General features: G+C 42.9%; 1 protein-coding gene across 1 annotated transcript in view; it reads left to right on the top strand.

Moving 5' to 3' along the window:
- PLEKHG7 (pleckstrin homology and RhoGEF domain containing G7) overlaps nucleotides 1–14,560 on the top strand; it is a gene marked incomplete at both ends in the record, with an annotated part of 80,127 nt that overhangs the window by 50,563 nt on the left and 15,004 nt on the right. The window contains 5 exons of the mRNA XM_080660163.1: nucleotides 618–761; nucleotides 2,723–2,818; nucleotides 3,387–3,488; nucleotides 6,517–6,630; nucleotides 12,132–12,306. Coding sequence (XP_080516289.1) covers nucleotides 618–761; nucleotides 2,723–2,818; nucleotides 3,387–3,488; nucleotides 6,517–6,630; nucleotides 12,132–12,306 — 631 coding nt within the window. The remainder of the gene's footprint in view (nucleotides 1–617; nucleotides 762–2,722; nucleotides 2,819–3,386; nucleotides 3,489–6,516; nucleotides 6,631–12,131; nucleotides 12,307–14,560) is intronic.

Below are 14,560 nucleotides of genomic sequence, written 5' to 3'. Positions count from 1 at the left end.
CAAAGTGCAGGAGAGAAGCCCAGAGCTGGGCTGAATTGGGTCTGCTTTCTCTAATGCCCAGGGAAACCTCAGGAAGGTAATTTCATCTTAACAAAAACAATGGTTGCCAGAGGCCTGTCCACATGTTAGCAGTGGTTACTCATTCGCCTCAGGGCCTCAATTTCCTAGTTTAAGAAATAGCTGGTTGTTGAGCCGACCATTTCTAAAGGTCGCTATAAACTTTAAAATTCTCATTTTATGTCATTAATTTCAATAACCTTTAGCAGGGAAGCCTGGATCAGACCTCCCAGTTCTGAGTTTGGGGTTCTTTGAGGGGGTTTTTGCAATAAACTGAAAAAGGCTCATGAAATTCTCAAGTATAATGCAAAACAACATCAATGTGAATCCCTTCTTATTTAAGCTAAAAATAACATATGTCGTGCATCCCAAAGCCACACAGAGAGAACTGTGGTTTGGGCAGCTGGAGGAGCCACTGCCGAGAGGCATGCCGGAGTCTGGGCAGGAAACCAGGATTTCAGGGATGCTTGCATGTTCATGCCATACTTAGTGCAGGACAGAGCTAATGGAGAACAGGTCAAGGTGGAAATGTTTTGTTCCTTCTTTCTTCCCATGTGCAGGGTAAGACCTGGAATGAAGTCATAGCAACACATCAGAAACTTCCTACTGATCAATTAGACTTGAGAAAGCAGCAAGAGGCCGTGTGGGAACTTTTCACAAGCGAATGCACTTATTTCTTGGACCATTTATTAGTTCTTAAGATGGTAATGCTGGGCTTACTTTTTGTAATAGATGGGAAATATTATTTTGATTTGGGGGGGATTTGTTTTCCTCTTCCACACAAAAAACTGAAAGTTGGGGGTGGAGTTCCCCTCTTTTAGGAGATCTTAAAAATTGTATCTGCTATTTATCTACTACTTGGTTGTCTCTTCTTTCTTTTCTTAAACATAGTCTGCCAGGATTGGAGGAGGTCTTCTAAGTAAACTAGTCCAGCTCCCCCATCTGATGTCTGAATCGCCTCTACCTATTCTCACCATGTGCTTACACACCTCTCCCTCCAGTCAGGGAGTGCAGAACCATCCTGCAGGCACCCACCCCAGCGGTGGTCAGCTTCCACTTCCTGAGCTCTTGTTCCCCCTGAGCAGTGCTGGGAGCATGTGTTTTATCAGCTGCAGGGCCACCGTCACAGATTCCCAGGCAGCCATCCACATGTGACGCAGTGGGGTTGCATGACATGGTGTATTCGTAATGGCTACCAGGTAAATGGTGTCCCCGAGGGAGTGCAGTGCTGCAGCCGGATCTGGTGAGGTTCTGAGCAAATAATCCTTATAGGAGAACCACAGGGCAAGGATGGCAAGGGAGACATTGCCTTCCAAGAGCACAGGGGAGGAAGAGACATATTGCTCCCAAGCTTGACTCCGTCCGTGAATACTTATTAATCCCGCCTACTATCTTGCACAGGAAAAAACACTGTGTAAAAAAGCACTTAGGGAGAACTAAGTGCAAGTCCTGGATCTGTTTCTGACTTGTCATGTGACCCTAGAAAAGTCTAGTCCTCCATTTCCTAAACCAGAGGTTGGCAAACATTTCCTGTAAAGGCCCGATAGTAAATACAAGGTGGGGCGAAAGTAGGTTTACAGTTGTTGTTCGTGTGGAAAATAATACAATAATTAATAATAATAATACAAGAATAAACCCTGTGTTTCGCATACTCACAACTGGAAACCTACTGTTGCCTCACCCTGTATGTTGGGCTTTGAAGACTCTGTGGTCTTTATTACAACTCCTCAGCTCTTCCATTGCAGTGCCCAGGAAGCCATAGGTTATTTATAAAGGAATGTGATAGCTGTGCTATAATCAACATTATTTATGAAAACAGGTAGCAGGCCTGATCTATCCCGCAGGCTGTCATTTGACAATCCCTTTCCTAAGCTCTAAAAGAAGGATGACAATACCATTTCTGTCTATCTCATGGCATCTCAGCATTGTGATCATCAGATTAGTTTTCTTTGAAATCTATCAAGTGACATACAAATGTCAGTCATTATTTTCTGCAAAGCATTCTTCTGCCAATAAGTTGATCATTGTTTAGTTTATAGACTCCGGGAAGATTATCTGTGAGGATTGCAGTTCTTTCTTGACTTGCTGTAGAGTAGTCTCCTGCTGTATGAAGGCATCAAAGCAAGAAACAATAGCACAGAGGCTCCCTGAATGCTTTCATTCATAGTTAGTGCCTTTATCCAAATCCAAGCATCTTACCAGTTACAGATATTAACTCATTAGTTCTTTTTTTTAATTTCCTGCAAGTAAAAGATATTTGGATCTTTTGCAGAGAAAGGTATAAATGAGAATTCAGCATGGAAGTTGTTTTGGTCTCACATTAGTGCTATTGATAAGAAGAGAACCTGTGAGATTTCTTGACTCCGGGAGGCAGAGAAAGCCCATTAGAAAGCCCATTAGAACAGATTATGTTCGACAGGAATGTTGTCAGGGCGCATATTAGCAACAACGCTGTCATGCAGAAGAGCACATTTCCCATATGTTCTATGCAGCTTAAATGTCACCATTGATATTTAGGAAAATTCTGAAACCTCAAAAATACTGATTTCTAAACTGGTTTGTAAAGTTGTGGTCAGGAGGTTTATGTTCAATGCTCTTGAAAAGGGCAAGTTTCAAAACTGAAAAACAGAAGGTAATCTGCATTTCTTTTTTTTAAAAAAAAAAGATCTTCATGAATACACTAAAATATCTACAAACCTGCGAATATCTCCTGGATGTGGATTCATGGCGACTTTTTGCAAATCTGGAGGAGTTAAGTCAGGTGAGCCAAAGTAGAAAGACACCAAGAGACATGTTTAGAAATTCACCAAAGGAGTCATGAAAATGCATGTTTGTTCTATTCTTGTGGCTTGTATGCCACGCTGCAATTTAGAATGTGGTTCATTCCCCTGTATAATATTATGGTCAGGAGGTCAGGTTAATAAGAAGGAAATCTAAACATTCATTGATTTCTTGCCAAGAGATCACATATATCAGCCTTCAGTAGCATTTTTCATTTTAACTTGGCTTTTTAAGAAAGTAAACATATTCTCAAGATCTCCTTAGCCTTCATAAATGTTTATTCTCAAATAAATGTCCTTTTCTCATATATTATAAATAAATAATATCTTTCCTCCAAAAGGAAGAGAAGAGAGATTTCAAAAAGAATTTATTTACATAAAAAAACTTACAAGAAAATGTATATTGAAAAGGAAAATAAATCTGAATTTTGCTGCCAAGAGGTAAATTGTAATGAGAAACAGCTGTAGAATGATATTTTAAGTTCATCAAATATTTATTCCTTCCCTTGGGTGTGTGCCTACTCTTGTTTCCTTTCTCTCTGGCCCTAGACAAGCTTTGGTTTTGTGAGCAGTCTTTTTGCCATCATCAAGGACTACTTCGATGCCTCTGAGGCTTCACCACCCATGGATTTCATTTCCGTGCTTGCGAAGGTAACATCCTTTCGGGAGATCTCAGACTCATGCAATAAATTCACCCTCTCTCAGGATAGCTGTTCATATCTATTGACTTTTTGTTTTTGTTGTTTCTACAAAGGAACCATCCTTTTCTCTGCCAACAGACGTTTTCAAAAATAACTTGCAAACTCTGTTTTCCCATTGTCACCTCTGCCATGTGGGTTTTATTAACACAGAAATGCACACACATGGAAAAGCCATTTCCAAGTCTGTCTTTTAAATGACTTCAATTTAAAGCAGTATTCATGGCAATAGTTTGTGTAGGCCAATTACATGGTTCAGTTGTTCTTCTAACAAAAGTGTCAGTCTTTCAGACAAAAATAAATAAATAAATAAATAACCCTTCAAACCTATCAGCACCCTTAATAGAACCTCCGGTCTGAAAGAAGAAGAAAAGAGGAAAACCTGGGGCCCTGGTTTGTTAAATGATATTTACTTTTTTTTCTTTGAGCTTTTTAGTCCATTTTCTACCTATTCACATTTAGCACAATTTGACTTCATACAATCCACTCTAAAAAGCTGGATTGAGATTTATTGAGCACTTACTAAAGGTTATGTGTGGGGCCAAGACCCTGTGCACAATAATGTGCAAAACCAGACATACTCCTGCTCGTTTTCAATCTAGTGGGGGAGGGATTAATTTAAGAATTACAGTAATAATTATATAATCAAATTGAGATCAATGCTGAGGAAAACAGGAGCATAGATATTATGAAGGAAAGGTTCCTGGCTATGGTAGTGGGTGGGGCAGTTACAGACAGGAAATTCTTCCTGGGGCAGAGATGTTTGAGGTGAGACATGCGGGAGGAGGAGTATATTAACAAGGCAAAAACACATAGAAAACTAGGTATAAAGTAAGGAGATCCTCATGTGAACTTTGAAAACAGATTTGAATAAGAAAAACTTTGAAAAACAAAAAGAAGAATGTAAAGTGTTGGGAAGTAGCTAAAGTCTTAGGTTCCCTCGATTTATTTAGAGTCAGAAAATTTTTAAATTTAATTTTAAGTAAATAGTCTGGAGAAATGCCAACTTCTCATTAAAACATGTAAGCTGTCTTAGTCTGCTCAGGCAAAAACAAAATATTACAGACTGGGTGGTTTATAAACAACAAATTTCTTTTACACAGTTTGGAGGGGGGCAGTCTGAGGTTAGATGAGGATTCCCTTCCGGTCACAGACTTCTCATTGCATTCTACCTGGCGGAAGGGGCTAGGGAGGCCTCTGGAGGCTCTTTATAAGGACATTAATCTGACTCATGAGGGCTACCCCTTTGTGAATTAATCATCTCCTGAAGGCCCCATTCTTAATACCATCACTTTGGGGATTAGGATTCAACATATTAATTTGAGAGGGACACAAGCATCCCACCATAGTATAAGTGCTCTTATATGTTAACATATTCTTTATTTAAGGTCCATAATTCAGCCCACATATATATGCTTCATGTTACAGGTGTGCAAAGGTGGGTTACACAAGTGTTTCCTTAATGGAAAAGGTCCTTTATCAATCAGGTTAGATTTGGCTGTATCAGAGTAACCATCCCCAAATTTCAATAGCTTGGTTCCTCTCTCCCCTGGGCCTACTTCTTCTTTGTCACAGTCCTCTCTCTGGGACCCATGCTGAGGGAGCAGCACTGGAATGTTACCAGTCTGGGGAGACTGGGGCAGAGCACTCAGACTCTTCAGGTTCTGCCAGAAGCAACACATGGCAGGTCTGTTCACACTTTATCAGCCAAGTTAAGTCACATGACCACGCTCACCTTCAGCAGAGTGGGTACCCAGAATCCTCCCCAGGAAGGGAAAGCAGATGAACAGTAAGGCAGCCGCATAAGAAGCTCACCAGATGGGAGATTGGAGCATTTTGTTATTCACACATGACTCATGTGAGCAAGTCACTAAAAAGGAAACGGAGGCTTGAGAGGTCAGATCATTTGGCCAAGGTCACATAGCTGAGACATTGTAGAACCGGGTCTCTAAGCCTGACCACACATGATCTTAACCATTGCCTCCTAGTAATAACATTTCTCAAGGATCTCCGTGCCCTTTCTCTCCAAGCTACCAACCCCCTCCACGTCCAAAAATAAATTTACATCATCCTTCAAGTTACTTCCTGCTGGAGCCAAAACTTGACATTTTTTCCCCATCGTGTTTTCTCCTCTGTCTTACAACAAAATACTTGTCTAGGTTTTCGTTATCTCTGCCTTTATTGCTGCCACTTCCTTTAGTGACTTTTTAGGCTGGGTCTGTTTTCTCTGCTAAATGTAGTTATAACATTGCCAACAAGTGTGTCTTCCTTATCTTATTCTACCACATGATGACACTATTACACATTTATCAGTGGGACCCATTACTCATTACATCAATCAATAAATCAAGGAGTACATGGGCTTAGCAACATGGCAGATGCTGTGAGACCCTGAGGACAGTGTCTGCCAGTTAAGCTTTGGTGAAGAGAAAAGAATAACTCACTCCCGGGAAAGACACTTACCTGAGACAGGGTGCTCCGTTTGACCATTGCATAAATCTATACGTACACTTAGGAGAGGTCCTCGAATTTGACTCTACAGTTTTAGAAGCCAGCAGGAGAATTACATTTATGGACATTTTTTAGGAAAAGTTGATGAAAATTAAATGTTGTTACTTACCAACATAATCCTAATATCAGCCAACATAAGCCCTGAAGTCAAAAGCAATATTTGTTACCAGGCGCCATGCAGGGAGTGTAGACCTCAACAAAGCATAAACAGAAGCAAAAGGTAAATTACATCAAGACACCTACATAGAATTTTAAGTAGGAGGGGAGCGGGGTGTTTTATTGAGGAGTTAACTGTGTCTTATGGGAATACTATTTTTAAAGAATGTTTATTGTGAAGATAACCTGTTCCTAGTCGCACGGTCGTACTCCTGCTTGATAATGCTGACTCCCCCTCTTCCCTGTGCCCGTCAGTGAGGGCAGTGAAGGGAAAGAGGCCATCTGCCTGTGCTCTCCCTGTTCTTCTCTTGCAGTATTTCCGAGGGAGCCTCTGTCAAAGCCACCAGACCTACTGCCTGAACTACTCCGCCGCTGTCTTTTACCTTGAGAGCCTGAAGCAGAGAGAGGACTTCGGAATTTACTTAAAAGTAAAGTACCATCTTCTTTTCTTTTATAATTTTCCTGTGACTCTTTGGGGTATAATAGGTCCTAGGAGTTATACCCTAAATAAGTGAGAAAGAAGAACAATAAGTGATCAACAATGCACTTGAACTACAAATCTGCTTTCCTCATCAACACATCTCCCACCGCACATGGAGGAGTTCTAAATGGTGCACATCTGGAAACATTGTTTCATCTAATGCCCCTCCTCAGTTTTTGGCAGGGACTTACCAATGTTTTATGTGTTCATTGGTGTGTTTGAGAACGAAGTCAGTACAATGGAAGGAGAAAGCTAGACTAAGAATGAGGCTTTGTGACTAGAACATTGGCTCTTGTAGGATTTGGTCCCTGCAAGATCCTGTTGCACACAAGCTTGGAGAAGCACTTACATTGTATTCTGTGCGAAGGGCGCCCCCTGGAGTGCTTCATAGGGTACAATGCAGATGTTGCCGCTGAAATTGTACAACATGGTGGCTATGGACTCCAAAGCATCAGAGCAAAGCATTTCTGCTAAGGACAGTCAGCATTTGCTAATAAGCTGACACGGAAAGAATTGTCCTTGACTTCACCAGTTCCTTTGACCCCTCTTTTGATGTTTCTTTAGTATGAGCTGTACCTTTCCAGTATTATGCCAGAGCTCTTTTCATGATCCAGAGAAAATAGTCCAAGCCTTTTCAGAAAACTAGCTCTCCTGGCACTTGCAAAAGCCCCTGCAGAGCACCACCTCAGAGGCCAGGGAGGAAAGGCTGCCCAGGTTCCAGGACTTACCTGTGACCCGACTATGCCAGGAGGCCTGGATGCAGCGTGGCTGAGAAAAGAGGATAATCTTGGGGGGAGAGACTCGGCCTTATTTTTTGTAGCTTCAACCATTCAGTGTTTTCAATAAAAACGGAAAGCTCATTAGCGTTCCAGATGTCTGAATAATCCTGTTACAGAAGTTTTCCCTGGAAGCTGATGATTAGACTCCCAGCCTGGCCCCCAAACTGGGAGAAGCCAGTTCCATGTCTCTCTCTTCCAAGCCAGGGCAGAGGTTAATTTAACAAGGCGCAGCCACCGTTTCCAAATAGCTGTGGAAAATAGCATACCAATTGTGACATAGAAAGGTGTCTATACACGGCATCCAAAGATAACATACAATTATAATGCATAATGCTTTACCGGGCACTTTCTCAAACATCTCTTTTTAATCCTTGGCACAAAACTTTGAAGTTGATTACATTGTACCCATGTGTCCCTGAGGCTCAGAGCAGTTGTATGGTTTTTGCAAGGTCATGTGGCCAATAAGTGGCAAAAATGAACCTGGATAAAGGTCTTCAGGCAGAAAAAAGAACAACACAAAACAAAAACAAAAAAAAAAAACACAACTGCTCTTTCCACCAAAATTATTTACAGCTCCTCAGGGCTATTTCCCATCACTTGGCAACTGTGAGCATCATGAAACAGGTGGGGGATCAGGAAGGGGCTGTAGAGGAATTGAAGGTGAGCCTGCCTTCTACAGCCACGTAGTACAGAACAAAAGCATCATCACAGAGAGTTAGTAATAATTTAACCATAACCTAGTAAATATAATGCTTGTAATATAACAATTATAATATGCAGTAAATAATAATAAAGGGGGCTGGTTCTCAAGCCCTTGCTTTGACCAGCCACTGCTAGTCATCTATGATCTCTTTGTCTACACCAGGGGCGGGGAACCTTTTCTCTGCCAAGGGCCATTTGGATATTTATGACATCATTTGTGTGCCATCCAAAATCATCAACTTAAAAATTACGTTGCTATGAAAAAGCTCCTAGATTTATTGAACTTCGAGTCCTGCCTGCGGTTGCCTTGGCAGGGCCAGACTGAATGATACGGCCCGTAGACCCGATGTTCCCCACTCCTGGTCTACACAGTAACCCTGTGGAATAATGTGATAGTATCTCCATTATTCAAGGATTTAGACAAATTGGGCAACTAGCTGAGACATACGGTTGTTCAGGGCAGAGACAGGATTTGATTCAGACCAGTCTGAAGCTGACCTATTATGCACTGACATAAACAATGTCAGTGGAAAACTTAAGCCTGTGTTGTGTCATGGGCTGCCTGGAATGGGGCTCTGCATCACTGGGATGAATTTACCCTCCATGCCAGGTGGGGTGGCTTTATGAAAGCCTGTGCATTATGTTGGTGCACATTGATGGGAGTAGAATTCTCCCTTCTCTGTCAGAGACAATTAAAATGATGCAGAGAAAGAGACTGGAACTTTGTGCCAGGGCTCTTCCTGGGGTCCTGTTAACAAGCACTAAGAACTCTTTGGACTGAGTGTTCGAAATGTGCCAGCCACTGTTTGGGGCACTTTGTATGGATTCTCAATAAAACCTCTCACCATTATTCTTGTTACCCACATTTCACAGATGAGATTTATAGAGTTTAAGTAAATTTCCCAAAATTCTAAGAATGGCTGCCCCAGCACAGTGTTGCATTCCACCAAGACAGATTTATGAGGAGAATGTTTTTATATGTGTCCCCATGTGTCCCTGAGGCTCAGAGAGATAATATGGTTCAACTCACCGGGCCCCTGAATTCCTTTCACTGTTACCCTAAACATACTGGACATTTATTATAAAGCAAAAGCATCCTTCATTGATCTAGGCCTATCCATAAAAAGCCTTTTATGTCCAATCTTTCTTGACAGAGATGTTCTTTTTTTCCCTCTAATGGGTCTGAAAATTAAAGCCAATGGATGAAAGAAAAATTTATACCTACTTTTAGAATCATCAAATATATTTTTTGTCTCTTCTGAGGCTTCTGAAACACCAAAGCCTTCCAATATTCCTGCCTGCATCTTTGTCTCAAATTATTTACCACTGGTGCTTCTTGCCGGGTTGGTGTCTGGGGTAAATTGGGTGTTTTCACATGTACTCGGGATGCTGGCAGCCAGAGCTGTTTTCAGTGGCGGGGAAATTTGGGGCAGTGGCCCTGGGCTATGTTTTGAGGAAATAACTAACTGCTTCTGAGAAATCAGTTATTGGAGCTCCCAGACACCAGAGCTAGAATGCTGCTGCCAGGGAGACAGGATGGAAACCAGCCACTGAGACCACTGGCTAAGGCCTCTCCACACCCCTTCTTTCCACCCGTTACCACCGCTGGCCTTTCCACATCTGCAGTTCCTGCTTCCTTCTCCATCTCTCCCAACATCAGTGAGAATCCCAGCCATTGTGAGCCAGGTGAGAACGTGGAGGTGACCTCGTACCTTCCACCAAGAGGAATCTGAAGTACAGAGAAGGGAACATGGTCCCTCAGAAAGCCTTGAAGCCAGGCTTCTCGAGCCCCATCCACCCTCCAGCCTCCAGCCTGTGCTCACTTTCCTGGCCTGCCTTCTGCATGTAGGGAATGGAGAAGATCACGCCCAGCAAAATTCCCGTGAGGAAGAATCCTGGATGTTTTCAAAAGAAATACTTTGATGAAGTTCCTGGTGGGAGAGGGTGAAACCCCCAAGGACATGTTCAAGCTGTGAAAGACAAGTGCAAATTGCTAAGCATGAGGGTAGGGGAAAAGGGTAGTTGGAGAGGGGAAAAGAGAGGAAGAGCAGCTCTCTCTTTCCAAAGAAGAAAATGGCACCATCAAAATGGGTGGGGGTGATGTCGTGGGCTGTGTATTTGACCCCTCCCCACAACCCAAAGAATTCAGTAAATATGTTCACTCCTAAAACATTTGGCATGCTTGGGATTACAGCGGAAACCATCATAGGACACCCACCAGGGGGCTACGTTTGGCATCAGTGGGCACATGCTGTTCAGGGAAGAGAGTGTGTGTGCCAGCAGGGACCAGAGGAAGCCATTCCAATCTCCATCATTCCATAAATTTGTATATACCTAGAGAGAGCTGTGGGCTTGGTGGGGAGTTGAGCCAGTTGCACCAGATCTCTAAAACGCAAGGGAAGACAACTGGGCACAAAGATGTGCGAAGCTATGTTTGGGGAAGCAGAGGGAGCCTTCCACAGTGTATGCCTAAAGCTGGCCTTCAGGGTCTGAGTCACAAGGCAGAGGCGATAACCTGGGCCTGGCTGGAGCCTGACCTGCAGAAAGAGATGAGAGCCTAGTGCAAGGGCAGGACTCCCTCAGAGCTGAACTCAGGTGTGAGTGCGTAGCGGGGACAAGAGAAGAGGAAGAACGCACATCCCCTAGTAATACCTTTTGGTGTACCTATGTGCACAGCAGCCAGAGACCAGACTCCATGAGTCATGTGTCATCTGCACAAAAGCCAAGCCCCTCAGGTTCAAGACAGCATCACATTCAAATAAACAGCCCAACAGATGAAACACATTTATAAGCCAGTCTCATGATTAGTTGCGTCTGTCAAAAACCATTGCAGGCGTCCTCAAACTACAGCCCGCGGGCCACATGCGGCCCGCCGAGGACATTTATCCGGCCCGCTGGGTGCCGCTGCCTGTCCTGCTTAGCAGCCAACTCATCCTGGGCCCACAGTGCGCATAGGAATTTGTTCATAGTTTTTTTTTTTTAAACTATAGTCCGGCCCTCCAACGGTCTGAGGGGCAGTGAACTGGCCCCCTGTTTAAAAAGTTTGAGGACCCCTGATAGAAATCGAATGTGTAACTCACAGCAGTACTTACTAGAGCTCCTTTCCCTGTTTCCCTGGTGCTTTGCACACCCTGCAGCTGCCTCTTAGTCAAACTCTCTCTATTGAAAATTGTTTGTGTCTTTATCCCTTCCCTCTCCCTCTCTCCTCTGTAGCATGTAGCTCAATTTAGCCTCTTCAACTTCTATTCATTTTCTCATATTACCCTGATTCCCTTCAATAAAGGAGAGTCAAGGAACTGATCCAACAAGCAAAAATCCTTCCTTTTCCCTCCATCTGTTGATTCTCAATTCTCCTAATTGTGCCTCACAATGAGGAATAGAGCTGGGGGAAAAAAAAACAAAAAACAGAAATCTCCTGGAGGGCCAGTGAGAAGGAGAAGCCAGTGGGACAGCCGAACTCTTAGGTGAAAAGGGTAAATGAGACTGGCACACGTATAGTAATACCTCTTATCACTGCCACAGAGGGAACATGTGTTCTCTAGGGAACTTAAGAAATGTTAAACTTCCTGCATCTCTTCATCTTGACAAGTTCCCCACTTAGGAGGATAGAGAGGTGATATTATATTGATGCTAAGTGTGCCTTCTTCACCATTACTGGGAAGGCAAGACAGCCAGAGAAGGAGTCTCTCTTCTTTGTTTGGAAAGTAACAATGTTAGTCAGTAATATTCAATAGTCCCTCTCAACCGCATCTAAGAACATCATTTCAGACCCTGAATTTGCTAAAGACACATTAATAAGGATTTTCAAAGGCAACGTCTGGTCTGTGTCTTAGAAGCTTCCCCAGCAAGCTCTCAGTCGCGTCATGTTGTTACCAAGTGAAATCGCTGAGAGTGTTTCATGCCCAGGCTTCTCAGGGCTTTGACAGGAGAAGTGATCTTGTGATTCTGTCTGCGTTTGCTTCCCCAGTGGTGTGAGCAAAATGAACAGTGCAGACGGCTTCACCTGACTGAGCTGCTGGTGGCCCCACTGCACAGGCTGACCCGGTACCCCTTGCTGCTGAAGAATATCTGGAAAAGGAGTACAGACGCCACTGAGAAAATCGTGATCTACTCCATCAAGGAAAAGGTGGAAAAGTCAATCCGTAAGTCCCTGAGATAAGTGACCCAGCTCAGTGGAAGCTGAATGGAAGGGTTGGAGGCCCTCTGGCTCTTGGGAATGATCTGAGCTTCATCCTAGAAGGCAGTTCCATTGACTTGAGGTTATGGCTCTGGGAAATCAAACACACACAACAATGGGTTCCAGTCACATCCTGGCGATCCCTACGAGAACTCCAGCAGAAGTTTAGGCAGGACGTGGCCGTCTCCAAGGCTTTCACGTGTGAGTTCAGGCAGGAAAAGTTCTACTTCCCAGATGTTTGAAGGCTTTGTTTTCATATCCATGCTGAACACAAACACAAAGCAAATAGGAATAAACACCATGAGGGGCCTTTCCGGAGGATAAATAACCATTCATTATTTTTAGGTCACTGAAATCCAGGGCCAATCTAAAAATAATGCCAACTGTAATCTTTAGAACTGAAATTTGGGAATGGGGACAGAACAACCCTTTGATAACTTAAGTTTATTTGGGTAGCTCTGTATAATTAAATTCAAATAAAGAAGTTCATGATATATGCCCACAAACCAAGATTTCTTTTTTTTCTTTTTTTGTTTTTAACTTAATAAATCTTTATTGTTCAGATTATTACAATTGTTCCTCTTTTTCCCCCCATAGCTCCCCTCCACCCGGTTCCCACCCCACCCTCTGCCCTTAACCCCCCTCCACTGTCCTCATCCATAGGTGTACGATTTTTGTCCAGTCTCTTCCTGCACCCCTCACACCCCTTTCACCCCAAGAATTATCAGACCACTCCCTTTCTATGCCCCTGATTCTATTATATTCACCAGTTTATGCTGTCCATCAGATTTTTTTATTCACTTGATTTTTAGATTCACTTGTTGAGAGATAGGTATTTGTTGTTCATAATTTTTAACTTTACCTTTTTCTTCTTCCTCTTCTTAAAGAATACCTTTCAGCATTTCATAATATACTGGTTTGGTGGTGATGAACTCCTTTAGCTTTTTCTTATCTGTGAAGCTCTTTATCTGCCCTTCAATTCTGAATGATAGCTTTGCTGGGTAGAGTAATCTTGGTTGTAAGTTCTTGCTATTCATCACTTCGAATATTTCTTGCCACTCCCGTCTGGCCTGCATAGTTTCTGTTGAGAAATCAGCTGACAGTCATATGGGTGCTCCCTCATAGGTAACTAACTGTTTTTCTCTTGCTGCTTTTAATATTCTCTCTTTGTCTTTTGCTCTTGGCATTTTAATTATGATGTGTCTTGGTGTGGTCCTCATTGGATTCCTTTTGTTTGGGGTTCTGTGTGCTTCCTGGACTTGTAAGTCTATTTCTTTCACCAGGTGGGGGAAGTTTTCAGTCATTATTTCTTCAAATAGGTTTTCAATATTTTGCTCTCTCTCTTCTTCTGGCACCCCCATAATTCGGATATTGGTACGCTTGAAGTTGTCCCAGAGGCTCCTTACACTATCTTCATATTTTTTTATTTTTTTTTATTTTTGCTTTTCCAGTTGGGTGTTTTTTGCTTCTTTGTATTTCAAATCTTTGACTTGATTCTTGCAATCCTCTAGTCTGCTGTTAGATCTCTGTATAATATTTTTTATTTCAGTCAGTGTATGCTTAATTTCTAGTTGGTCCTTTTTCATATCTTCCAGGGTCTTACTAAATTTATAGGCCTTTTCTAGAAAATTCTTGAAAAACCTTATAACCATGGTTTTGAACTCTATATCCAGTCATTTGCTTTCCTCCATTTCTTTCATTTGTGACCTGTTTCTTTGTCTCCGCATTTTGGCTGCTTCCCTGAGTTGATAGAGTGGCTTTGTATGCTAGGTGTTCTATAGGGCCCAGTAGCTCAGCCTCCCCAGTTACCTGAGGTGGACACTCTTGGTGCACCCCTTTGTGGGCTATGTGCACAGTCTTGTTGTAGTTAAGCCTTGATTTTTGTTGGTATCACTGGGAGGAATTGACCTCCAGGCCAATTAGCTGTGAGGATCAGCTGTGTCTATGCTGGGAGAACTTCTGTGCTGGAGATACCCTTATGAGACAAGACTTGCAAAAGCCTCTGTGCTCAGCTTGGATGAGACAGAGTCTCAGGGCAGAGCAGACAGCATTGGTTTCCTGTCAGCCCTGCCCTAATAGGCCCCTGTGTCTCAGTGTCCCGTGGTAATTGCTGCAAGCACCTCTGAGAGAAAGCCGGCCTCGAGTTCCGCCCACTGCCAGACAGTCCAGTTTCTCCCTGAATGAGTCTGAGTACCCAGAGTCTCACCCAGAACTGGAGT

This window comes from Plecotus auritus (assembly GCF_963455305.1).
Source record: "Plecotus auritus genome assembly, chromosome: 3".
Taxonomy (NCBI): Eukaryota; Metazoa; Chordata; class Mammalia; order Chiroptera; family Vespertilionidae; genus Plecotus; species Plecotus auritus.
The sequence above is the reverse complement of the archived record's forward strand: the minus strand, read 5'-3'. Positions and strand labels throughout refer to the sequence as shown.